At 40.9% G+C, this 26892-nt stretch overlaps 1 protein-coding gene across 1 annotated transcript in view; it reads left to right on the top strand.

Moving 5' to 3' along the window:
* Positions 1–26892, top strand: part of entpd5a (ectonucleoside triphosphate diphosphohydrolase 5a) — a 59229-nt gene that overhangs the window by 18872 nt on the left and 13465 nt on the right. The window contains exons 2-8 of the mRNA XM_069916066.1: positions 2568–2868; positions 5881–5957; positions 6566–6709; positions 11780–11855; positions 16420–16455; positions 21427–21515; positions 22323–22402. Coding sequence (XP_069772167.1) covers positions 2640–2868; positions 5881–5957; positions 6566–6709; positions 11780–11855; positions 16420–16455; positions 21427–21515; positions 22323–22402 — 731 coding nt within the window. The 5' untranslated portion in view covers positions 2568–2639. The remainder of the gene's footprint in view (positions 1–2567; positions 2869–5880; positions 5958–6565; positions 6710–11779; positions 11856–16419; positions 16456–21426; positions 21516–22322; positions 22403–26892) is intronic.

The following is a 26892-nucleotide window of genomic DNA, read 5'->3' as shown; positions in this document are numbered from 1 at the left end:
TTGAGTATGTTTTATGTCTACCCGAATAATATGAATATTCCTTTTCCTTTGGGTGTTGTTTCCTCCATATATCCAAAAGTTGCATTTCTTGCATCGATTTAATTATAAATTTGGTTACTTTGTTCTTTCTGTTAATTTTTTTCCCAGATTTATCCATGTTTGAATCCAAATTAAGGTTGAAATCCCCTCCTATTAGTATGTTCCCTTGCGTGTCTGCTATCTTCAAAAAAATATCTTGCATAAATTTTTGATCTTCTTCATTTGGTGAATATACATTGAGTAAATTCCAAAACTCCGAATATATCTGACATTTTATCATTACATATCTCCCTGCTGGATCTATTATTTCCTCTTCTATTTTAATTGGTACATTTTTACTGATTAATATAGCTACTCCTCTAGCTTTTGAATTATATGACGCTGCTGTTACATGTCCTATCCAATCTCTCTTTAATTTCTTGTGCTCTATTTCAGTTAAATGTGTTTCTTGCATGAATGCTATATCAATTTTTTCTTTTTTCAGTAAATTTAGCAGTTTCTTCCTTTTGATTTGGTTATGTATTCCGTTAATATTTAAAGTCATATTGTTCAACATAGCCATTTCATACTTTGTTTATCTTTTCTTTCCGTTTCCTCATCATCACCTTTCCTTCTTATCCATTTCTGCTTTCTTGTTTTGAACACTTTATAAGACAACATTTCTAAAACATCAAACATTTCCCTTATTCTCCTATCTAAAATTTCTTTAACCCACTATCCCCTCCCCTTCCTGAGTTGCCCTTTATCCCTTGTGGGGCAACCACATCTCCCCTCTCCATATGGATTTGCGAATTCACTCGTAAGCGTCAACTGATTTCGCAGTGACCGTAACTCCTCCCCACCCAGCCTCCCCCAGAAAAGATTTTAATTTTCATATATAACAATGGTCACTCTCTTAATTCCTTCCTTACTTCCTCTCTTCCCTTTCTTTCCCTTATTAATTCTTATATATATATTTCTTTTAAATACACATACACACATGTACACACATATATACATACACACATATATATATATATATATACCCATATACACACGTACATATAGTTCATGGTCATTTTTGCTCTCGTTATATGTCTTCATCTCTCTGTCTGTTTTGTAGTTGTTCTGCAAATTTTCGTGCTTCCTCCGGATCCAAGAATAGCCTGTTTTGCTGCCCTGGAATAACTATTTTAAGTACCGCTGGGTACTTTAGCATAAATTTATATCCTTTTTTCCATAGGATCGCTTTTGCTGTATTAAACTCCTTTCTCTTCTTCAGGAGTTAAAAACTTGTGTCTGGATAGAAAAAAATTTTTGACCTTTGTATTCCAGTGGCTTTTTGTCTTCTCTTATTTTCTTCATTGCTTTCTCTAATATATTTTCTCTTGTTGTATATCTTAGGAATTTTACTAAAATAGATCTTGGTTTTTGTTGTGGCTGTGGTTTAGGGGCTAATGTTCTATGTGCCCTTTCTATTTCCATTTCTTCCTGTAATTTTGGTCTTCCTAGGACCCTGGGGATCCAATCTTTTATAAATTCTCTCATATTTTCTCTCATATTCTTGCCTTCTTCATCTTCCTTAAGGCCCACTATCTTTATATTGTTTCTTCTACTATAATTTTCCATTATATCTATCTTCTGAGCTAACTGCTCTTGTGTCTCTTTAACTTTTTTATTAGATTCTTCTAATTTCTTTTTTAAGTCCTCTACTTCCATTTCTACGGCTGTTTCTCGTTCTTCCACCTTGTCCACTCTTTTTCCTATATCTGTCATGACCATCTCTAATCTATTCATTTTTTCTTTTGTACTTTTAATTTTTATTTCACTAAATTCTTGTGATTGCCATTCTTTTACTGATTCCATATATTCTTTAAAAAAAAATATCCATTGTCTTGCCCTTCCCTTCTTCTTCTATTTCTCTATGTTCTTCCTCTTCTTCTTCCTCTGGGTTGGTCATCTGTTGTTTCCTTTATTTCTTTTTACTCTCTTCTTTCTTGTTCTTGTTGTTTTCTATGTTCTCTTCTTGTTGTTGTGTTGTAGCTGTCATTCTCAGCTGTGGAGATCGACTCCTCAGCTGGTCCCCCCTCCCGTCAGTGTTTTTTTTGTCATGCGCGGTTGCGCACTTTTGCTTGGCTCCGCGAGCCATTTTTGTAGTCCCAAGCTCGGGATTTCGACTAACCTGAGGGAGCGGGCTTCTCTCTCTGCGGCGGGCCTCCTCGGACAGGTAAGGCCTTCACCTTCTTCTTCCGATGTCTTTTCTTCTTCTCTTCTTCCCGTTGCTTTCGACTTTTCTTTCTTCGCTGCCATTTTCTTCCCACCTTTACTTTCACTTTATTTTAATTTTTGTGTTTGTGCCTTTGTGTTTTCTATGTTTTTTTTAAAACTTTTCCGGAGAGGGCTGGAGTTCCCCGACTGGCCACTACTCCATCACGTGACTCCTCCTGCACCCCTCCAACTTAATGCAAACACTGACAGTGGGAAGAGGTAGGAAAGTTTTGCTCATGAGGGGAATTGCCAACAATGTTTTGCTCTGTTTATTCTTCCAGATTTATAAAGTCAGATTCAACTCCAGAAACAATCATTACCTCCAATGCTACCATTTACTCGCCCATAGAAAGATGGAATCCTTGAGAAAGCTCTTGGTACTGGTGTTCCTTGTGTTCTTGGCTACGATTTCTTTGTCAGAAGTAGATGTTTATCGCCCTCAATTTGGAATCGGAAATCAAGATGTATTGCCTTCAAAATTAAGCTCTGGAAATCTGTCCAATGTGTTTTATGGAATTGTATTTGATGCAGGAAGCACAGGAACCCGCATACACATCTACACTTTTGTTCAGAAGAATCCAGGTGAGTACTATTTATTTACACAATGAAACTGCAAGCTTATTTTGATTGGCCTTTGAGATTTTTATTTTGTATAGTCAAATCTGCTTGTATTCAAGGCTGATAACTGGACATTCCCAATAAACAAATAATGTCAGGTATATTAATGATTTGGATGAGAATGTGGACTTCATGATTAGTGAGTTGGCAGGTGACACCATAAATTGTGGTGTACCAGACAGTGAAGAAAGTCTAAATCGATTGGGAAAATGTGCAAGGGAATGGCAGGTGGAATTTAACTGTGACAAGTGTGAAGTGATGTATTTTGAAAAGTGAAATGAGGGCAGCTCTTGCACAGTGAATGATAGGGCCGTGGGGAGTGTGATTGAACACTTTGGTTACAAGTATGTAGTTCCCTGACAGTGCCAATACAGGTAGGCATGGTGATGAAGAAGGTGTATGGTATGCTTTCCTGAATCAGTATGAGGCTCTGGGCATCATGTTACAGTTGGATAAAATGTTGGTTAGACTACACTTGGCGTATTGTGTGCAATGCTAATCACTGCACGATAGAAAGACAGGATTAAGCTAGGGAGGATGCAGAAAAGATTTAATACCTGAATTGGAGAGTCAAGTTTACTGTCATCTGATCGCACAAGTAAAACCTGACGAAACAGCGTTCACTGGTCCTCAGTGCAAAACATGCAGACACACAAGCAGTCATAACACACAGACAAACAATACATATGTAGGACAAGTATTCATATATACAAATAAATAAATAAAAATTCATGAACATGAGAGTTTCAGATGGTTAGTGTAAGCAGTTCCTTTGGTCATTCAGCATTCTCACTGCCCATGGGAAGAAACTGTTCCTCAGCCTGGTGGGGCTGGCTCTGATACTCTTGTATCTCTTTTCCAATGGGAGCAGCTGAAAGATGCTGAGCGCAGGGTGGAAGGGTGGGGGGGGGGTCCTCAATGATTTTGCATGCCCTCTTCAGACAATGATCCTGGTAGATCATGTCGATGGCGGGAGGGAGACTCCACCCTTATGGTCCTGTGGATTGATCACCAATGTATTGCTCTGCAGCAACCATTCCACACTATGATGCAGCTGGCCAGGATGCTCTCAGTAGAGCTCCTGTAGAAGGTTGACATAAGAAGTACAGTTGCTTTTGCATCTTTCTGACAAGTGAGGAAATGTGTGTTCACGATAGGTGCTCTCCACTGCAGAGTTGCTGATGTGTAGTGGAGGGTGGAAGTTCCTGAAGTTCACGATCATCTTCATCATTGTATCCTTGTTCAAACTTGGTTTGTTATTCTCACATGAGAAAATCATGAGATTTCCCACCTCTTCTCTGTAGTTGTTGCTGATGAGGCCATGGAGTCATTTACAAACTTTTTTTTTATTTTTTTTTAAATTTTTTATTTTTCACACCATAAATCACAATAGCCATGATATACACTTTTTCTTTTCCACACATTTACAGTGACTTTTTCTCCCTCCCCCCTCCCTCCTCCCAAGCCACCCCCCCACCCCCCCCCTCTCATCCATTTTAGGTATACAATCTAGGTTGCATTAATTCAGTTAGACAATGTTGTCATTCAACAAAAATACACCAGAAATTCTACTGAGTCCATTCTTTTCTTTTCTTCTCCTTCCATCAATTTAGGTAATGTTTGTTCCCGGTAGGTTTTCGCTATTGTATTTAATGTAAGGCTCCCATACTTGTTCGAATATTTCAATATTATTTCTTAAACTATATGTTATTTTTTCTAATGGAATACATTTATTCATTTCTATATACCATTGTTGTATTTTCAAATTATCTTCCAATTTCCAGGTTGACATAATACATTTTTTTGCTACGGCTAGGGCTATCTTGACAAATCTTTTTTGTGCATCTTCCAAGTCAATTCCAAATTCTTTATTTTTTATGTTACTTAGGAGAAAGATCTCTGGATTCTTTGGTATATTGTTTTCTGTTATTTTATTTAATATCTGATTGAGATCATCCCAAAATTTTTCTACTCTCTCACATGTCCAGATTGCATGAATTGTTGTTCCCCTTTCTTTTTTACATCGAAAACATCTATCAGATACTGTTGGGTCCCATTTATTTAACTTTTGCGGTGTAATGTATAGTCTGTGTAACCAATTATATTGTATCATACGCAGCCTCGTATTTATTGAGTCATTTACAAACTTGATGTCTGAGTTGTAAGGAAAGATTGGAAATGCTAGGTCTGTTTTCCATGCAGGCTGAGTGGTGACGTGATAGAGCTCGGATAGATAGCCAGAGTCTGTTTCCCATAGCAGAGGTGTCTAAAATGAGAGGGCAAAGGTTTAAGGTGAAATGGTGGAGTTTAAGGGGGATCTGAGGGATAAATTGTCCACACAAAGTAGTTGGTATCTGGAATGAACTGTCGGGGAGATGAGAGACAAGAACAGTAACAACATCTGGACAGGTAACTTCAATGAGCAGGGCAGAAAGGGATGTGGAATTAATGGAAGCAAATGGGACGAGAATAAATAGGTATAATGGCCAGCATAGACATTTCTATGGATACAACTCTGACTTCATTTAGAAATGTTGCTTTGCAAAGTATTTAAATTTAGACATCCAACACAGTAACAGGCCTTTCTGGCCCACAAGCCCATGCTTCCCAATGAACCTACAACCGCCGTACGTTTTTGAAAGGTGGGAGAAAACCCATACAGACACGGGAAGAATATACAAACTTCTTAGAGACAGCGCCGGATTCTAAACTGGTTGGCTGGCGCTGTAAAAGCATTCCGTGCCGCAGGCTGTGGTGGCATATTGTCTGACCTTTTGTGGCCACGTTTAATGTAGTGACTCAAACTAAAAGGAAGTTTCCTGCATAAGTTGTCCTATTTTAAAATAAATTCATACAACTAAAACTGCCTGAGCAATGTAAAAGCAACTCTTCCCATTGAGTATTTGAATTAAAATTTCCTGCAAAATTCACTATTTTATACAAATTTAGTAACAAGTGTATTTTCCTTTTAAACAGAACCCCCTCAATTGTTCAATGAAATCTTTGAATCAGTGAAACCCGGTCTGTCAGCTTATGTCGATGACCCTGAGCAGGTGGGCACTTTTCTTCATGAGGATCTCCCCTGTTTTGATGTTTGTGTGTTTACCATAGAATTGAAATAACTGCAATGAAGACTCACTTCAAATATGATTCTGCAGAACACTGGATGATTTAACTGGAAAATTTTTGTGGAGCCTGTTCTAATAACCATGATTAAAGGCTAATGTGCACTTTAATTGCTGCAAGCCGAAGGCAGCCTTCCAAGTGTTATCTGTTTTTTCATGCAGGTTGTTCCTATTCCCCTTTTGTTCTCAGGTGGGCATTATTTTCGCTTGATACCTGATTGCTGGGCAGATTTGACCTGTGGCTTTAGTGGCCAAAATTTGTAGGTCTCACTTGAACGCCCAGTGACCCCTCTGGCATTCTGTCATCGTCCTGTAGATGACAGGATTTTAGAAAGTAACTTTGAACTACAAGAGGCATTGTGCAGACCTAAACAATGGTATCATTATTAGCACCAATGTGTTGTAACAGGGCTTTATTTGTTATGCTACACTGTAAATCAGTTTCTCTGCCCCATATACCATCTCTGGTACTGAACTTATTTGTGTGAGGCAGCCGGAGAAAAGTACACTGTATAAAGCAATGTGATGTGATTTAGGGCGCAGAGACCGTGCGTGGACTGCTGAACATCGCAAAGCAGGCAATACCTTCAACACACTGGTTGGCAACCCCAGTGATACTAAAAGCCACAGCAGGATTACGACTGCTTCCCAAACAGAAAGCACAAGCGTTGCTTTTGGAGGTATGATCTTGTGTCCTATCAGTGGCGTTGTAGAAACTCAGCAGAACTGACAAAATATTTACTTGTAATTACACGGCAAAAAAAATGTCCGTTTCTCTGCTTGGTATTCATAGTTTGCAGGCTAGATAACTTGTGTGCAGCTTTCCCACAATGTGACCCAGGGAGTGTAATGGGACAAGGGAGGTGTTTGAATATGACATCCAAATACCTTTCGATGCAATTGTTGGATGAACAAGTTTGTAGATGTTACAAAATTAACCATGTGATTAACATTGAGAGAGAATGCTTTCACCACAGTAAGATAAGGATGGTCTAAACCAGCCATTCTCAATGGGGCCCTTCAGACCCCCTGGGTACACAGCACATGTAAGTAAAAGTATTGTTTTCTTTTCACCTTGAGGGACATGAGTTTTTTTTATGTAGTCGATAGGAGAGAATGGGCCCATAAACTTTGAGGAGAGCCCTAAGGCCATAGCCAAAAAAAAGGTTGGGAATGACTGGTCTAAACTGAGCAGGAAAATAGCAGATGTCAGGGAGATAGAGGATAGTGGTAGATGGTGTAATTCTAACTCGTCTGTCACCATTGGTCTTCCAAAACGTGCTGGGAACACTGATTGTACTGCATTATACAGCAGGTTATAGATCAGTTGAAAACTTGGGTGGAGTAATGCCAGATGAAGTTAAGTCCGTTCAAAAGTGTTAGGTGTAGGTGTTACACTTTTGGAGCTTAAATATAAGGGAAAAGTAAACCGTAAATGCCAGAACCTTCAGGAGTATTGATGCACAGAGGGATCTTGGGGTGCAAATCCATAGCTCCTTGAAAGTGAGCACAGTGGATAGTGTGGTAAAGTCGTCGTACAGCATGCTTCCCTTCAGTTAGGGCATTGCGTGTAAAAATTGGCAAGCCACATTTGGAGTATTGTGTGTGGACCTGGGCTGTCACATTACAGGAAGAATGTGGAGGCTTTGGAGAGGGGGCAGAAGAGGTTCACCAGGGTGTTACATGGATTGGAGTGCATTTGTTGTAATGAGAGGTGGGGCAAAATTGGGTTGTTTTCACTGAAACATCGGAGGCTGAGGGGCAACCTGATTAAAAGTATATAAATCATAGGCAGGGTAGAAATTCAAGTCTTTTCCCCAGGAGGAAATATGAGAGGAGGTAGGTTTAAGAGAAAAAATTTAAAGGAGATTGGTGAGGCAATTTATTTTCCCACAGAGAGTGGTAGGTGCCTGGAATGTACTGCCAGCTGAAGTGGTGGAAGCAGATAAGATAATTTAAGATGCTTTTAGGCAGGAATGTAAACAGGCAAAGAATGGAGGATCAAATGAGACTAGCTAAGTCAGCATGGCCATGTTGGACCAATGGGCTTGTTTCCATGCTGTAGAATTCTATGACACCTTATAGACCACGTGCAAGCAGATGAGATTAGTTAGATTGGCATCATGATCACCACAGACATTTGTGGATGACAAGTACTGTTCCTGTGCAGGACTGTTCTGCATTCGATATTCAACACAATAAATGGACTAATGAACAACCACAAAGTGACAATCACCTCCAGTAAGAGAATCCATTCACTAATCAGTGGCATTATCATAATTGAGTTACCCACCGAGGGTGTCATTTGAATCGGCAACCTACATTCTGCAGTGATAAGAGCAGGTCAGAAGCTAGATATCCAATGACAACTGATTCTCCTCTTGGCACCACAAGGCCTTTCTGCCATCTACAAGGCACATCGGTAGCCTGATGGAAAGCTTGCCTGGATGAATGCAACTCTTTTCACCATCAAAGAGAAATAACCTGCTTAATTAGAACCACATATATTACCCTAAATATCCACTTCTTCTGTCATCAATACCTTGCAAACCTGCAATGTCTGTGATTCGGAAAGACTCATGCTTCAGCCACACAGGAATGCCAGTGCACATAGATTCCCCAAAAAGTCACACACCATCTTTGCTTGGAAATATATTGCCATTCCTTCATCATCACCAAGTCTGAAAACTGGAATTCCTTACCAAGAGCACGAAAAGATCAAGTAATTGATGGTTATGGGGAAATGGCACAGAAGTGGAATTGAGCCCAGCGTAGATCAGCCATGGCCACACTGAATGGTGGAGCAAGCTTAAGAGCCATGGTGGGTGGCCCACTCCTGATCTCCTAAGGGTTTGTTCCTGTTCCTTGTTTGTTCTCTGAGGGGAAGGTTGTGTTCTCCATAAGTCCTGCAGGGTAGCACAGTGCCACAGCTGGCAGAACTCCAGTCTTTTAGCGCCAATGAACCAAGTTCAATCCTGACCTCCAGTGGGGTCGGTGTGGACTTATCATAGTTCCCCTGTGACTGTGTGGATTTTCTCCCTCGATGATCAAGAAGGCAGTTCAGCTTCTCAACAGTAATTGAGTATGGAGAGATAAATGTTAGCCTTGCCAGTAAATCCTGAAAAACTGAATGGAGAAATGGAATTCAATCCATCAAAATGGGGTGGGTACAGAAAGTTTAGGAAATACAAAATAAATGGGAGGGTATTGTGGAAGAATAGAAGGACCTCAGTGTATGCAAACACATCCTTGAACATAGTCAATATGGTGATAATGGAATGTCTTCATTCATTAACTGAGGTATGGAATAATGAAAATGGCTTATATACATCATACAAAGTACATATGCACTAAAATTCCTATTGCAGCAGCCAAACGGGTTCTTTATCTTAAAGAAAACAACCACAATAGTATATATAACATTTTTATAAAAGGAATAATACAAAAGACAAAGAATAAGTTGTGTTCTGAGGAGACATTAATGGAATAATGTAATTGAGTAAATTGTTGGGACTGAGGGCTGATAAATCCCCAGGGCCTGATGGGCTGTGGTGGTTAAAGAAGTTGCTATGGAAATTGTGGAAGCACTGGTCGACATTTTCCAAAGTTCCATAGATTCGGGGGAGGTCCCTGAGGATTGGAGAGTGGCTGATGTGGTGCCGATTTTTAAGAAGGGAGGGAGGGAGAAAACGGGAAATTATAGACCGGTCAGCCTGACGTCGGTGGTGGGGAAGATATTGGAGTCTATCATAAAAGGAGTAATAGCAGAACACTTAGGCAGAAATAATAGTATAAGGGCTAGTCAGCATGGATTTCTTAAGGGTAAGTCATGCTTGACTAACCTTCTGGAATTTTTCGAGGATGTGACAAAGAGGGTGGACTTGGGAGAGCCTGTGGATGTGGTGTATTTGGACTTCCAGAAGGCCTTTGATAAGGTACCGCACGGGAGACTAGTGGGCAAGATCAGGGAGCATGGTATTGGAGGTAAGGTGCTGACATGGATAGGAAATTGGTTAAGAAATAGGAAACAAAGGGTTGGGGTAAGCGGGTCTTTTTCAGGATGGCAGGATGTGACGAGTGGAGTGCCGCAGGGATCGGTATTGGGTCCTCAGTTGTTTGTAATTTATGTAAATGATTTGGATGAGGGGATTATTAATAACTTGAGCAAATTTGCAGATGACACGAAACTGGGTGGCGGTGTGGGGTGTGAGGAGGATGTCAGGAAAATGCAGAGGGACTTGGACAGGTTGGGGGAGTGGGCGGCTGAATGGAAGATGACGTTCAATGTGAGCAAATGTGAGGTTATCCATTTTGGGGGCAATAATAGGAAAGCTGAGTATTATTTAAATGGAGACAAGCTAGGGAGTGGGGAGGAGCAAATGGATCTGGGAGTACTTGTTCACCGGTCACTGAAGACTAGCATGCAGGTTCAGAAAGCTGTGAAGAAGGCTAATAGCATGTTGGCTTTCATAAAGAGGGGATTGGAGTATAGGAACAGAGACATCCTTCTGCAGTTGTACAGGGCCCTGGTGAGACCCCACCTGGAGTATTGCGTCCAGTTCTGGTCTCCAATTTTGAGGAAGGACATACTAGCTATAGAGGGTGTGCAGCGCAGATTTACAAGGTTAGTTCCAGGGATGGCGGGGTTGACATATGCTGAAAGGTTAGAAAAACTGGACTTGTATCCGATGGAGTTTAGAAGGATGAGGGGGGGACATGATTGAGGTATACAAAATGATCAGGGGGATAGACAGGGTGAAGTCGGATTACTTGTTCCCAATGATGGGGGAGACGAGGACTAGAGGGCATAGTTTAAGAATAGTTTAAGAGGCCCTTTAGGATGGAGATGAGAAAACATTTTTTTACCCAGAGAAATGTGAATCTGTGGAATGCTCTGCCACAGAGGGTGGTAGAGGCAGATTCGCTGATTATGTTCAAAAGAGTTAGATAAGACTCTAGTGGGCAAAGGAGTTAAGGGTTATGGGGATAAGGCTGGAAATGGGTACTGATGGTAGTGATCAGCCATGATCTGTAAAATGGCGGTACTGGCTTGACGGGCCGAAGGGCCTACTCCAGCTCCTATTGTCTATTGTCTATTGTAATGGAAAAGATGCAGAGGGGATTTAGAAAGGTGCTGTCAGGATTGGAGATGAGGAAAAACATTTGCTCGTGGAGAATGTATGGTGTGGAACTTCCTGCCTGGAGAGGCAATAGAGGCAGAAGCCCCAAAACACGGTGAAACATTATATTGTGTGCCCACAAAGAACTGTTACCTGGAGGCTTTCAAACCAAATATAGGAAGGTGAGGTTCAGCTGGAGATCTTTTTCCTTTCAACCAGCATAACAATATTGTGTTGAATGGCCTTTCAACCAGCCTCATAAGGACATGAGTCCTTTGGGCCACCACATTTATTCCAGACTCTTTGTCCTCTGCACTTGCCTGCATTATGAGTGTAACTCCAGGTCATGCCCATTTAGGTGTCGGTCTAAATGCCTCCCACATATAGCAGTTGCATCTGGCTCCTCTACCAGTTCTGGTGATTAGTTCCAGAGTCTACCACTCTCAGTGCTACCATTTCTCTTTAAATCTGCCCCTCAAATCTCCATGCTCTCTCCGTAAATCTTTGGCCCCTGGTTTTTGATGTCCCCATCATGAGTTAAGTGAGGGAACCAATGGATACAAGAACCTGAAGAGAAGTGAAATAAGATGAAGAAACAGTGATGTTCTGATGTGTGTTTTCTCAATCCAGATCCAGGAACTTTTTGAAGATTCCCCTTTCCTAGTACCAGATGACTGTGTCAGTATAATGAATGGTACATATGAAGGTTAGTTTCGGAAAAATTATTTTTGTTTCTCTGCAAAATTGTGTCCGTACTTGGGACTTATGATAAAGAATAGCCTCCTTTCTGCAGAATCAATTGAAAGTAAGAGTCCTTTGTAATTCTGGGCCTGTGTAAATTGAGTGAAGGCTGTGATAGAAATGCTGTTAATGATCTCTAAATCTCGTTGTTTAAATTCCTTGTGATGTGTTTGGTTTTGCTTGCACTATGTACATGAAACCAACCCTTTTAAATGCTTGTTGATTTAAAAAAAAATGATCTTTGATCCTTTTTATAGGATTCTTGCCCATTGTAAGTGGGATTGTATTGAGGGATCAGTAGTTCCTGAGAGAACACCAAAAAAAACAGACCCTTCAGCTCCCAATCTTTGTGCTGTCTATATATCTCTTAAATATTGCTATTGTATCTGCTGCCACCATTTCCCCCTGCAGCACGATCCAGGTATCTACAAACAGAGATTCTTCAAGCTTCTTTTCTCACCTTAAAGCCATTGCTCCTATTATATATTATTTGACATTTCCATTCCAGGAAAAACATTCGGACTATCTGTTCTTTCTAAGCCATTCCTAATTTTTATAGAGTAAAACCCCTGTTATCTAGATTTCTTGCAACTGGCAAAAAAAAAATAAAAAGGTAAAAAATACTGTTTTAAAATTGACAGATCTCATCGTTAGTTTACCCATCACACAACATATGATCTCAAGCAACCAGAAAATTCACTTAACCAGCATCTACCAATCTCCATAGGTACCAGATATCGGGGATTTTACTGTATTTGTATCAGTTTGCCCCTCAGAACCTGATGCTTCAGAGAAAAAATCCAAGTTTATCCAACCTCTCCTTATAACTAATGTTCTCCAAGCCAAGCACTCTCTCCGACATGTCACATTCTTTCTGCGATGCACTGTACAGAATACTCCAAATGTGATTTAACCAGTTTTATGCAATTACTTAAATGTTATTCTTAGTTTAAAGGTCTAGTCTTTGGATGAGCCACAATAAGATGTTATTCAGTTCCTGAGCAAACAATGAGCTGCTGGAGAAACCAGCATCCATGAGTAGAAATGATGACCAAAGTCATCATTTCAGGTTAGGACCCTTTTATTGAGACTAAGGTAAAAAGAAAGTGATGTCACATGTATAAAGGGGGAAAGTACTTGGGGGTGAGGCCAAGAGATCATAGGGTATAGGACAGAAGGTGTGAGAGAGGGAGAGAACACTAGGAAGGGAGAGGAGAAAAAGTGCAAGAGTAGTTAGAAAAAAGAGATAGAAACAGTGGAACCAGATGGGGATAGGGGGGACCTAAAATTGGAAGAATCGATGTTCATGCCATTAGGTTTAGGTCATCCAGAAGGAAAGTGATGTTCTGTCACAGCCGCATACCCATGTGTATTTTGCATAGGGTCAGTAGCCTCTGGTGAGTTACAAATGACGACTGGCCCGACACAAAATGCATGTGGGTGTGTGTCCGTGACAGATGGTTCTCAGGTTCTATGTTTAGTCTATTCCTGACAATGGATGAGACCATGAACAGACATGTCTGTGCATTAATTGTTGGCAGGGTTGAAATGGTTGACTATGGGAAGCTCAGACTTAGACCCACAAACCGAACATGGGTTGGTTGATGCGGTTTAGTCTCAATGATGCCACACCAAGTACACAAAATGCAGTGGATTAGGTTGGACAGTGAGCGCATAGAGCATTGTCTCACTTGGAAGGCCTGGATGTGGCCCTGGATGGAGGAGGTGAGGGTGGAAGAGGGAGGGACAAGGGAAGAGGGTGGAAGAAGATGGATGAGTGTGTGGGGAGTGAAGAAAAGATTAGAGAGTCTCTGAGAGACTTGTCCCAGTGAAAATTACCTCTATAATCTGTGTGAGAGAGTTATCCCTTGGGTCCTTTTTAAATCTTTCTCCTCTTAAACATGTTACCTCTAAATTTAGACTCCCCTATACATGGAAAGAAACAGTGATCTTGCAATACCATGTATTCATTCTCAGCAGTCTCCCAACCAGATGGCATCAATATCAACCTCCAATTTCCGTTAGCTGCCTCACCCAGTCTCTCTTTCCTTACCCATCAGCTCCCCACCCTTTCCTTCTCCTATCAGAGAGCAACCCTTCTTAGTTATCAGCCTTCTTTCCCTATCACCTCAGCTTTGTTCTCTTCTACCCTCCCACCTGTATCTTTCTATTACTTTTTACCTGTTGGCCTGTTCTCCTCCCCCTTCCTTCATCCTCTCTTCCTCTCCCTGCCCCAGGCATCTACCTGTTTTTCCTTATTCCCGACAAAGGGCTCAGGCCTGAAACATTAATCACCTTTTACTTCCTATGGCTGTTGCATGACCTGCTGAGTTTCACCAGTACTTTTGTATATTTGCAGTGTGATTCACCATCAATAACTTCAAAGACTAAAATTGTAGAGAAACTGATGCTTTTTATTCACAACAGAATGGATGGCCTCTGTTTTACTCGTACCTAATTGACTCGTTATGGAAATGGGCCAGTGACAATTTTTCTCAAGCAAAATATTTCAGTAACAATTGGGTCTAGAGCAGTGATTCTCCACGTTCCCTTCCCACTCACAGGCCACCTTAAGCAAACCCTTACTAATCACAGAGCACCAATGGCATAGGGATTACTTAGTGGTATGTGAGAGGAAAGAAAAAGGTTGAGAACCACTGCTCTAAATCCTTGAACCTGCTCACCGTACTTTTACATGCCATTGGAGTTACTGCAGTGTTATAGAAAGTATGCACTTCTGATCGGCAAAAATACTACTGATAACCATAAAGGTAATAAATAATTATTAAAATGTCTTCTAATCCAGTTTTTTTCATGCATCTCTCCATTTTTTGTACTAGCCTTTGTACCATGCCTTCAACCATAAGCTCCATAATTTCCTGCTTTAACCTCTCCTGCATTATGACCATGTTGCTGGTCGTGTCTTTTGTGCCTTAGCTTGGTGTTGATCTTTGCTCCTTTTATTATCTTGGCACAGTGCTGGTTGTAATGATAAACTGGTGTCAGGAGTTTTCACCCACTTAAGAATTGGATTTTGTCCTCTAACATTTTAGTGTTGAAGCGAACCCTTTAAGTTTAATAATTTGGAAATTATTAACTGAAACACAGAATGTGTTTATAGTAAGATGATTGGGAAGTTCTCATTTCATAGGTTAATTTAGCCAAGACTCTCGGATGTGGTTTGAATGAAAACCGGCCACTAACCCGTCGCGGATGAGTTCCTCTTGGTAGACAGCAGTCATCAGGTCTACGCACCCACAGGCTCATCCCAGCTCCCCTTTGGCCTTCACAAAATAATTGACAGACTCACCGGGGGCCTGGCATTGAGTGACTGGAAGGTAACGAGCATACATCGAGTTCATAGGGGCACCGTACTGCTGCCGCAGTAAGGCCATCACGTCATTGTACTTGTCACAATCATGGATTGTTTAATAAATTCAGTGGCCGATTGACGAGAAGAGTAGATCGTACTTATCTACGTTGTCTGTGATCTTGAAGCAAGTGATTAACAGCTTTAATAACCTAAAACGACAGGCACGTCTTCACATACTGGTGGCCCGGTTCCAAGGCTGGTATGAAAGGGGGAGACTAGGGCGACTTATCCTTTATTGGGGTATCTTACGGGGAGGAGTTACAGGGTCGGAAATGGGCCAGCCTGCACAATGTCATGTTCCACCACAAAAAGCATGAACCTTCAAAGGAAGGTTAGCTAATCAGCTGGTTCAATCAAATTTTGACTCGAATCCTTGAGTCAAATTCACACCCCCCATCTCAATCATTTCAGGTTTTGGGTTTCAGTTTTTAGTGTACATTACCATGGTTAGTGGGTGAATCCAAGTACATTGACCATGTAACAGCGATTCTTCTACTCCCATTGATTGTCTTGATTTGCTGGATATATGAGTACGATTCAATAAAATGCTGGCTTTAAACTTTGGATCAAATTACTTTGTGGGAGCTGTTTAAATATATGGTTTCGTGCAGCACAGAAGCTTTGAAGGAACAATTTCATTGGTCAGGCAAGTGTGGGGAAGTGAGAGAATCTATCCATTTTCTCTGAAATATCCAACACCTGAAAGTTAACAATTCAAATAGCTTCACTGCCAGTACAGGTTGTGTATTCTAGCTACTACTTTGAATGAAATGAAAGATAAATCTCCTCTCTTTCCTCTGCACGCTTCCTCCCATTTTGTCAATTACCTTTATTGAAATTGCAGGTGTGTACCCAGGAGAGTTATGTAACCAGGCAAGTGTAGAATTTTTTAAATCCTTAATAGATAAACAGTGATTCAGCAACTATGTTAAATTTTACAAGTTGTTCAACAAGGTTATGGCTTGTTCAGGCCTTGTAAAGTTATTGCTGCATGTGGAAAGGACTGTAGCCGTCAAGTGTGACCTGAAAATGAACCTAAAAGAGGTGAAAAACTGACAGGGCTGAAGAGTTGCTTCACATTTCTCAATTTACTTGCTCTTTATAAAGTTTAACTGGAATTTTTACTGTTTGCTTCAATTTGTTTTTATTTTTGCAGGGATTTTAGCCTGGATCACAATAAACTTCTTGACTGGTACGCTTGTGATTCCCCCCCGCCCGCCCGCCCTCTCTCTTTTCCTGTTACCAGCATTTTTGTGTATTGCGTCAATATGTAGAAATGATCAGTCAATATTTTGGGTCAGCATTCTTTATCAAGGTTCCTCGATAAAGGGTTGTGACCCAAAAATGTTGTCTGTTCATTTCTTTCCACTGATGTGGCCTGGACCTGCTGAAACCCTCCAGTTTCTCAATGTCTGCTCAAGATTCCAGCATCTGCGGCTTTTGTGTTTCTCCATACGCGGAGAATGCTTCTTTCAAAAGTAGATTTCAAGTTACCTTCATGTTTTTTTTCTGTAGCATGTTTAGATTCTCAGCGTGTGGCCATGCCAAAAAAAAGCAAACCCATGTATTTGACTTCAATCAGAGATTTACCGGTTATCAATCCCCCAGCTTTGAGTGACACACAGCCTTTGTGAAATAATTAATTCCAAATTAATTAAATGATGTCCAGCAGACTAAAATGCATTCTTCCCCATCCTCATTTGTCATGTAACATTCTGGCACCTGATTCACAGTGCATTTGTACTTTGTAATTGTTGCAACACAATGATTTAGAGAGAGTTGCAAACATCATTCCATATAAAGCCATCACTAGATGTGATTTAGATGTAGTAGGACTACTCTAATTACTTTACTACAATAGTTTTATGGTCTATCAGTATTAAGAAAGTGCAGGAATTGCTCTGCCCAAGCCTGCAAGAAACAGTAAAGGTGGTTTAGGCTGTCACACATTCTCCCCTCCTCTTCATCAATTCCCATCTGTATATTCCACTGCCTTGGGAAAGCAGTCAACATATTAAGACTCATCCTACCCTGGCCACACACCCTTCACCCTTCTCTCATCAGGAAGAATATTCATGAGTATAAGGCCATGCTCTTATCAAATTCAAGGACCGTTTCTTTGCTGCTGTTACCAGACTTATGAGTGAACCTCAACATAGCAAAATTGTGCTGCCTTTGCTATGTACTATCCAATTTCTCTCTGTCAATTTGCACTTCTGGCCTGTGTAAGAGATGTCTAATTGGTCTGTTTGCAAAAGAAATTCTATCATACATCTTAGTACATGAAGTTGAACTTGAACTTACTTAATAACATAAGAAATAGGAGCAGAAATAAGCCATCTGGCCTGTCAAACCTGCACCATCATTTAATAAAGATCAAGCAGTGGACTCAGTTTCACGTACCCATCTTTTCCCCCAAAAACCCTAATTTTCCTACAATGCAATATTCTTACTATTTAATCTCTACTGATTGATTGGGCAGAGGAACTACTCTTGGAAAAGCAGTTACTACTCCTTCAAATATTGAGGTCATATCCCCTCGATCTCATCCCACCTACTAGTGAAAACAACATTTCTGCCTCTGACTTGTTTATTCCTTTTTTAACTTAGCATTTCTATACGATCCCCTCTTTATCTTCTGAATTCCAACAAAGATTGTCCCAGATTAACCCCATCTTATCCAGATTCTGCCTGGTGAGTATCCTCTCTACTGCCTCTAAAAGCAGTAGATATCCTTTCTCAAGTAAGGAGCCCAGAACTGCACACAGTACTCCAGTTGCGGCCTCACCATACCCTGTAATTTTGCAGTAGAATTTCTCAGCTCTTAAATCCAGTCCCTCGAGCAATGAAGGCAATTCCATTTGCCTTTAATTTTAAATTTAGATATTGAGCACAGTAACAGGCCCTTTCAGCCCTTGAGCCCATGCCGCCCAATTGACCTAAAACCTGGTACATTTTGAAGGGTCGGAGGAAACCAAGAGTACCCAGAGGAAACCCACGCAGACTTGGGGAGAACGTACAAACTCCTCATAGACAGTGTCGGATTCGAACCCTGGTCACTGTCACTGTAACACCGGTGCACTAACTGCAACGCTAAGGGTGCCACCCTTTTTTAACCTGTGGCACCTGCAACCCAACCTTTTCTGAATCATATGGTCCTTCTGGACAACAGCATACTCCAATTGTTCACTGCTTAAATAATTATCTGATCTATTTTCCCTACCTCGCATTTACCAACATTACATTTGCCAGACCCTTGCCCACTCGCTTAACCTATCTATTTATCTCTCTGCAGACTCTCTACAACCTCTGCACAATGCGCTTTTCCATTCAATTTAGTGACATTTGCAAACTTTAATATACTACACTTGGTCCCCTCTTCCAAACCATTTACAGATATTGTGAACAATTGTAGGCCCAGTGTGACAGAATATAGATATGTTTTTGGGAGATAAATTGAGGCAGGTTTGTTAGTGTAGGTCACACACAAACTCTTTAAAACAGATCTTATTTAAAATACTGGAGTTCTGCTAATGCCAGACATGCCGGGGCCTCAGAACCTTTGCAAAAGCTTTGGAGAGTGCCCAAGAGACTTCACTAATGGATTGTTGTTGACAAAAAGGCAACAGATGAAAGAGCTTGTCAGAGCTGCATTCTGTCTGGAGGGGAACTTGCTGTTCTAAGAGGGTCATGTGGTTTTCAAAGCAGAAAGAGTAAAACAGGGTTACTCTCAGAGAGAGAGAGACACACACAGATCAGTTCTACAATGTTACAGTCAGCAACAGTAGCTGGGACTGGAATAGGACAAGCTGGCAAGCTTGTGGAAAACCCCATTTGGAAGATGGGATGTGAGTGCTTAGTTCAACCTGGTCAAAGCTCTTGTGGTTAATGCAAGAGGAGAGGACTGGCTGTCTAATGTTTCACTTGAAATAAGAGAAACAAGAAGGAACTGTGTGGTGACCTGAAAGAAAGAGGTTATCATCTGGAGAACCTTGAGGGGGCAAGCTTCTTCTGCAAGACACTGAAGTGGCTGGGTTGTTCAGCGTACAACAAATCTCTCTCTGAAAATCAACAAGAACCTTCCTGAGTAGTAACCATTGACCTTTCAAGCACCAAAGCTTGGTGAACTTTATACATGTTCAATTCTGTGCACAGTATAAGAATTGCCTGCAACCAGTGAATTTGGAGGAGTGAGAAGTGAGATTGAACTTTGAACCAAATAACTTTTCTGAACTTACACACACATTTAACACACGCGCGCTTAAAATGAGAAGGGGGGTTAAGTTAGGTTAGTTAAGTTAAAGTATGATTCTGTTTTCATGTTTAAAGATAATTAAAAGCAACTTTTGTCTTGGTGAAGATCTATTGCTGCTGGGTTTTGGGGTCCTCTGGGCCAGCACTAATCCCTGTGGCATTCCGCTCAACATGGAGTTCATTTTCTTCAGTCACCGAAACCAACAACTAGTGGAGGTAGAAATCTGATTTATTGCAAGTGTGAAGATCGATTAAGTGAAACCTATTGAATTTCATCTGTTTCCTCAGAACAATCCTGTTGCTAACCAAGTGTATAGGTAGGTCACTGTAATGGGATTAGTTCAAACCTGAAACCCAGTTACAGAGCAATAACATACTAACTGTGAAAAGTAATCCATCATTTGGGATGTAAACCCAATCAATTAGAAATAAATGAGGAACCCATTACTGGTTAATAGTTCTGAAATGCTACGTCTAGAATAGTTATACTCACACTAAGGCTCAAGCCAACCCTTGATGTAATTAAGGGTAGGTCCAGACCGTAGTTCCAAAGAATCCTTTCGCCTCTGGATTTTCTGCCATTGCAGTGGAAATAAGTACAAGAGAGAATTGTCAGTGTGTGGGGATGTTCAAATAGCGACCAGGAAAAGGTTGGTTGGGTCAGGAAAACAGAAGAGAACATGACTAAGTTAGATGCCAAGGGAGAGTTGAACAGAAGAGCGAATTCTGGAAATACTCAATCGGGTTGGGTTCTGAAGGATCAAAGGTTATCGGTCCAATTCACCTTCCTCTACCGACTGAGCATGTCTGTTCTTTGCTGCAGTTTGTTTTTATTTCAGATTTCTAGCCTCTGTAGTATTTTAATTTGGATTTGTTTTAGAAAAAAGATCACAAACTTAAGAATAAGAAAGGAAAATTGTTAGTCTCCTTTGAAAGAAGTATTTTCCAACCACCAGCCCTCTCTCCGTGTACAGAGAACCACAAAAGCCACAGATGCTGGAATCTTGAGAAGCTAGAGGGTCCCAGCAGGTCAGGCAACATCAGTGGAGAGAAATGAATAGACAACATTGTGGGTTGGGGCCCTTTATCAAGGCACCTTGATACCCATGGATGCAATACATGAGTTTTGGAGAAACTCAGCAGGCCACTCAGCATCTGTAGGAAGTAAAGGGGAACCAACATTTGGGGCTTGAACCCTTTATCAACGTAAGAGCAAAAAGCAGAAGATGCCTGAGTAGAAAGGTGGAGAGGGGAAGGGGGAGGAGCGCAGGCCAACATAGGTGGGAGGGCAGAAGAAAAAAAGCTTAAAAGTGATGGGGAGGGGGTAGCTCCATGAAGGGGGTCAGGAGCTGGAGAAAGGGATAGGAAGAGAGTCGGGCAGGACCTAATGGAAACCGGAGGAGTCGTCATCGTTAATGGTGTCTGGTTGGAGAATGTCCAAGTAGAAGATTAAGTGACGTTCCTCCAATTTGTGGGTGGCCTTGGTGTGGCGGTGCATGAGGCCATGGACAGACATAATAGGGTGTGGAATTAAAATGGTTGGTCACTGGGAGATTCCCATTATTTTGCAGCAGAGTGATGGTGCTCAACGAAACAACCCGCTGAGTCCCCCCAACTTCTTAGTGCTTGCTATCTCCATGTCTTTCCACTTCCCTTCCCACCCAATTCTGCTCACGATTATTGGTTTGAGTGTGAAGTTACAGGGTAAAACAGGAAATGTGTGCAATGAGAAATTGTATCAATTAGCTGATTCAGCCCCAACTTTGCACAACCTGTCGTTTGACTACAAATTTTAAACCTAATAGAGAGAGATGAATTTGTTTTTAGACCAATCAGCCTGTGAGCCAAGTGGGAAAAGGAAGATTTTTAACGGCGTTTTAGAATGGTTCTCTCTGCATGTAATTTGTAGGCCACTTGTACAGTGCGAAGAAGAACAGTGTTGGAATCTTGGATCTGGGAGGTGCTTCCACACAGATCACGTTCCTTCCTCAGAAAGAGGTAAGAGAAATATCGAAGGCTTAAATCAACCTAAACTGAACTTATTGAATCTAGTGATTAACACACTTTCTCCCTATTATTTTAATCACCTTTTTCCCATTATCCAATCTTATTCTCTAATTAACATCTATAATTTTGTGTAATTAAATGCAAATAGTCAAAAGTTGAGTATATATCCATGTTGAAATGGAAGAGGAGCCATGAATGTATTTCTACCCATTCAGATGACAGACTATGTTGTGACATTTTTATCAGCTCTCCCTCAATACCTGCACGAAATATTGACAGATTTTTTGTGCCCCAGTATGGACACTCACAACTTCCTCAATCTGAGAAGACAATACTAACAACTGAAGGTTGGTTTATCTACAAGGAAGCTTTAGGGTTAGGGTTAGGGTCTTTTCCTTCTTATAAAACAAAAGCTTCCATCAATGCAAGTTGTAAGAGCTATTTTGTTGTCATCTTTACTGCATTCACTCCATATTTAGAGGCTAAAGAAAAAATTTTGTCATTTTATTTCATTTCTCCCCTTGCTCTTATTACTGTAACATCCTATATTTGTAACTCCATTGTGATTTAAACCCAGTCTGAGACAACATTATGTGAAAGCTGGTTGGGCTAGATGGTCTTGCTGTTGTATATTCTATTCAAGTGGGCATGAATTCACTTGGTTACATTATGTTCTAGCATTACGTTCACAGAAAATTATTAGATTTACTGAAATAGAACAAGTTATAAAGAACTGAGAAAATAACATTGATTTAATGAGGGAATTGGTGCATACTTTTTTCTTCTACACTTTTGCAGAGGACACTTCATGCTGCCCCTGTCGAATACATCAGTTCCTTTGAAATGTTTAACAATTCCTACAAATTGTACAGCCACAGGTTTGATTCCTCATTTTACTCTTTTAATGTCTGTATAGTAAAGGAATCATTGATGAATATTTAGTGTTAACTCTTTGGACTCTGGCCATTTTTAATCTATTATAATATATTCTCTGGACTGAGTCCATGAGTAAACTACAGTACAAACCAGCTAGAGGTTGGGTATAAAACCAGGACATGGAGTCCAAAGGGTTAAGTACACAGTTTGTTGAAGAAAATTGATTCTAGTTCTTGGCAAATCCTTTTTTAAGCATTGGTTATCTACTTAAAGGTTTTTGAATGAAATTGTCAGGGACTTCATGTTTTTATTCTTAACTGGATTAAAGTTAAGTTATTAAGACCAGGGTCTTCTTTAATTGAGAGAAATGAGGGCATCCTTTGACATAAAATCTCAATGCTTTATTGTAAAAATCAAACCAAATTCATGATTGATCTGTTACTGTATAAATGTTTCTAAATGATTCCATTGAATTTTCAATCACCACCCACTCCTGAAAAAAATTTCTGATGTTGGTCACAAATCTTAGAACAGAAATTATACTGTTTCCAAAGATATAAAAGTCTGACCCAATATCTTCTGTCCCAAAGATCTGTGTCCTACCTGTGTTTTCCTGATAGCCACCAAATCAAGCCTTGTGTCTGGTGGGTGTTAATATGAAATTCCCTGCTATGGATTGGCTTAACTAGTGGCTACTGTCAAAATAAAATTTCTTTATGTAAAGCACTGGCAAGAGATGAATACTCTTCCAAGATTGTACTCCTCACAGAGCTGCTGCATGCTGCAGTCACTCTGTTCAGTCACCTTTCCTTTCCTGAGAACTTTCGAACTACAGAAGGGGCAGGGAATCCAAATTTGGTGCAAGCCACGCTGGTAACTCAGGCAGTTGTTGATAAGAGATGCGAAGTGCTTTTGATTATGGTTTGGGCTTTTCCATTCAGGCAAAATGATCATAGAGGCATAGAAGATAGGAGCAGGAGTAGGTCATTTGGCCCTTCGAGCCTGCTCCGCCATTCAATGAGATCATGGCTGATCTTAAAGTTCAGTACCCCAACCCTGCCTTCTCTCCGTAACCCCTAATTCCCTTATACTGAAGAAATATATCTAATTCCCTCTTAAATATATTCAATGAACCTGCCTCTACTGCCCTCTGTGGCAATGAATTCCACAGATTCACCACCCTCTGGGTAAAGAAATTCCTCCTCATCTCGGTTCTAAATGGTTTGCCTATTATCCTCGAACCATGGCCCCGGGTTCTGGACTCCCCCACCATTGGAAACATCCCTTCCGCATCCATTCTGTCCAGTCCTGCCAGAATTTTATAGGTCTCTATGAGATCCCCTCTCAATCTTCTAAACTCCAGCGAGTACAATCCCAATTTGCGCAATCTTTCCTCATTAGTCATTCCTGCCATTCCAGGTATCAGCCTGGTGAATCGCCTCTGCACTCCCTCCATTGCAAGAACATCCTTCCTTAGATAAGGTGACCAAAACTGCACACAATACTCCAGGTGGGGTCTCACCAAGGCCCTGTACAGCTGCAGTAAGGTATCCTTGTTCCTATACTCAAACCCTCTTGATATGAAGGCCAACATACCATTTGCCTTTTTAACTGCTGTACCTGCATGCTCGCCTTCAGTGACTGGTGCACAAGAACCTCTAGGTCTCTCTGCACTTCCCCATCTCCCAATCTATTGCCATTCAAATAGTAATCTGCCCTCCGGTTTGTATTACCAAAGTGGATAACCTCACATTTATCCACATTGTAGTGCATTTGCCATGTATCTGCCCAGTCCCTCAATTTATCCAAATCACACTGGAGCTTCCTGACACCCTCTTCAGTGCATACAACCCCTCCTAGCTTAGTGTCATCTGCAAATTTGGAGATATTACATCCAATCCCCTCATCTAGATCATTAATGTAAATTGTGAACAGCTGGGGTCCCAATACAGATCCCTGTGGCACCCCACTGGTCACCGCCTGCCACTCAGAAAACGAGCCGTTTATCCCAACTCTCTGTCTTCTATCTGCCAGCCAGTTCTCAATCCACATCAATACCTTGCCCCCAATCTCATGAGCCTTGATTTTGCATGCCAGTCGTTTATGTAGAACCTTATCGAAGGCCTTTTGGAAATCCAGGTACACCACATCCACTGGCTCTCCCCCATCTAGTTTACCTGTCACCATCTCAAAGAATTCCAATAGATTTGTCAAGCACGATTTACCTTTTGTAAATCCATGTTGACTCTGTCCGATCCCTTCTCTGCTAGTCATATGCTCCGCTATTACATCCTTAATAATGGATTCCATCATTTTGCCCTCTACTGATGTAAGGCTCACCGGCCTACAATTCCCCACTTTTTCTCTATGCCCCTTTTTAAATAGTGGGGTAACATTAGCCACCCTCCAATCCATGGGAACTGATCCTGAGTCTATCGAGTTCTGGAAAATAATTCTTAAAGCATCTGCTATCTGAATGTCCACTTCTTTAAGTACCCTAGGATGTAGATTATCAGGCCCTTGGGATTTATCAGCCTTCAATTTCCCCAAGACCATGTCCTTAGAGATACTGATTTCTTTCAGCAAATCCCTTGCATTAGTCTCTATGTTTCCCAACATCCTTGGGAGGTTATTTGTATCCCATTTAACATGGGCTGAGAAAACATTTTTCTGTTTCTGTTTTTTGGCTCATTTGCATCAATGCACCTTTGACCTGTGTGCTTCAATTTTCACAATCTCTTGAAGTTCAGGATTCATTTTGTGGTACTTATCTCCATATCGTTCTTTTGCCTTTGGGACCTTTTGTTCATGCATATGATCTCGTCAATTCACAACAGAATTGAACACACCACTTCCCCCAGCTTCTTTCCCTCTGTAATATCACCCAACTCCCTCTAGTCTCAATAAAAGAACCAGTACCAAAACATTATCTGAGTATTTCTATCCTTGGATGCTGTCTGATCCGCTGGATGTCTCCAGCAATTCTGTGTTTGTACCAGTTTCCTGCCAACAGGCTCTCTTTTTAATTTTATTTATAAATTTTTCAAACTCAAACAGTTTCCAGTGATCAATCAGAAACTACAGTTATCAATAATATATATTGAGTCCAAGCCATTTTTCACTCTCTTTCCCCCCCCCCCCCCCCACCCACACACAACAGACCACATTCAAGACACCCACAACAAAGAGAGGGAATGCATCAGGGATTTGTCATGACCAGACAGCTGGCGCCTAGGCTGGTACATTTTTCTGACTTTACTTGATTGGTATGGAATGGACCTCCCACACCTCCTTCAGTAGAAGGATAGAGATATGGTGGATAACCTCCAAGGTTATCTCTCCAGGGTGGCAAGATATGCAGATCCACACTATAACTGTTCCTATAAAATTTAAATATGGTTGCCAAATTTTTAGGAAAATGCTATATTTCAGTTATAAATATAGTTATACCTTAAGTTATAGGTAATTTTCACCAGGGGAACACAGCTTTGCATTTCTGTATTTCAGTGCACAATGTCCAAGTGAGAGTGAGATTTCCAGGTCACCCCAATGCACTTCCTGGCCACTGCAAATCCGATCATTGCATATTGGATTTGATATTTGGACAGCTTCATCTAAGCCTTTTGTCCATCATATTTCCCAACAGGAACAGCTCTGAGTCCTGTAGGAATTCTTTATCTATGATTTGTTTTCTAGGGCTTGGCCTGGATCCGCCCAGAAGGGTCTCACCTTGGTACATGTCCAGGTTTCATGCACAAAGGTTCCTGCCACATCTAAAGCATTGGTCTGAAATTTATGGTTTAGCCTTATTCAATTTTTGTAGTTTCAAATATAGCTGGTGGAGAAAGTTATACTGCACCAGCCTATACTATGCATTAATAATCGCGGTCATGATGTTCTGACACGGATCTGATCAGCACTGCTCATCAAACTTTGTTCCTAAGTTTGCCTCCCACCTTCGTCTCGATTTGTGAAGGCCCAGTTTAGGCCTTCTGCATGGAGTAAGAAATATGTTGCTGAGATGAACTTCCCTGTGTTCCCCTTTCGAATCAGGATCTGTATGTCAATGCACATCGGTAGGTCATGGATGCACCTAATTTGTCCCTTAAAAAAGATCTTATCTGAAGGTAGCAGAGGAACATCTTATTGAACAAATCCTATTTATTTCTGACTTGCTCAAATTACATTAATTACCCCCCCACCCCACTCATAACAGTCCTTGATACACCTGACCCTCTTTTGACTCCAGATGTCCAGAGAGCCCCACTTTAGACCCTATGTATTGATTAATTTTGTTCCATATAAAAAAATTATGTGTTTTAATATGAGGTAGTCTTTGTTCCATATAAAAATTGTGTGTTTTAATATGAGGCAGAATTTTTTTTTAACAACCAGATAATTTAGTGTCTCACTTGTAAATAAAGTCTTCTGCTACCTTTTCATTCACTGTCTGCAGACCAATTTGTGCCTAGGATGGTACACCTCCCCCCTC

The sequence above is a fragment of the Narcine bancroftii genome, chromosome 2, assembly GCF_036971445.1.
Source record: "Narcine bancroftii isolate sNarBan1 chromosome 2, sNarBan1.hap1, whole genome shotgun sequence".
NCBI classification, from domain to species: Eukaryota; Metazoa; Chordata; class Chondrichthyes; order Torpediniformes; family Narcinidae; genus Narcine; species Narcine bancroftii.
This window is presented reverse-complemented; position numbering and strand designations above follow the sequence as displayed.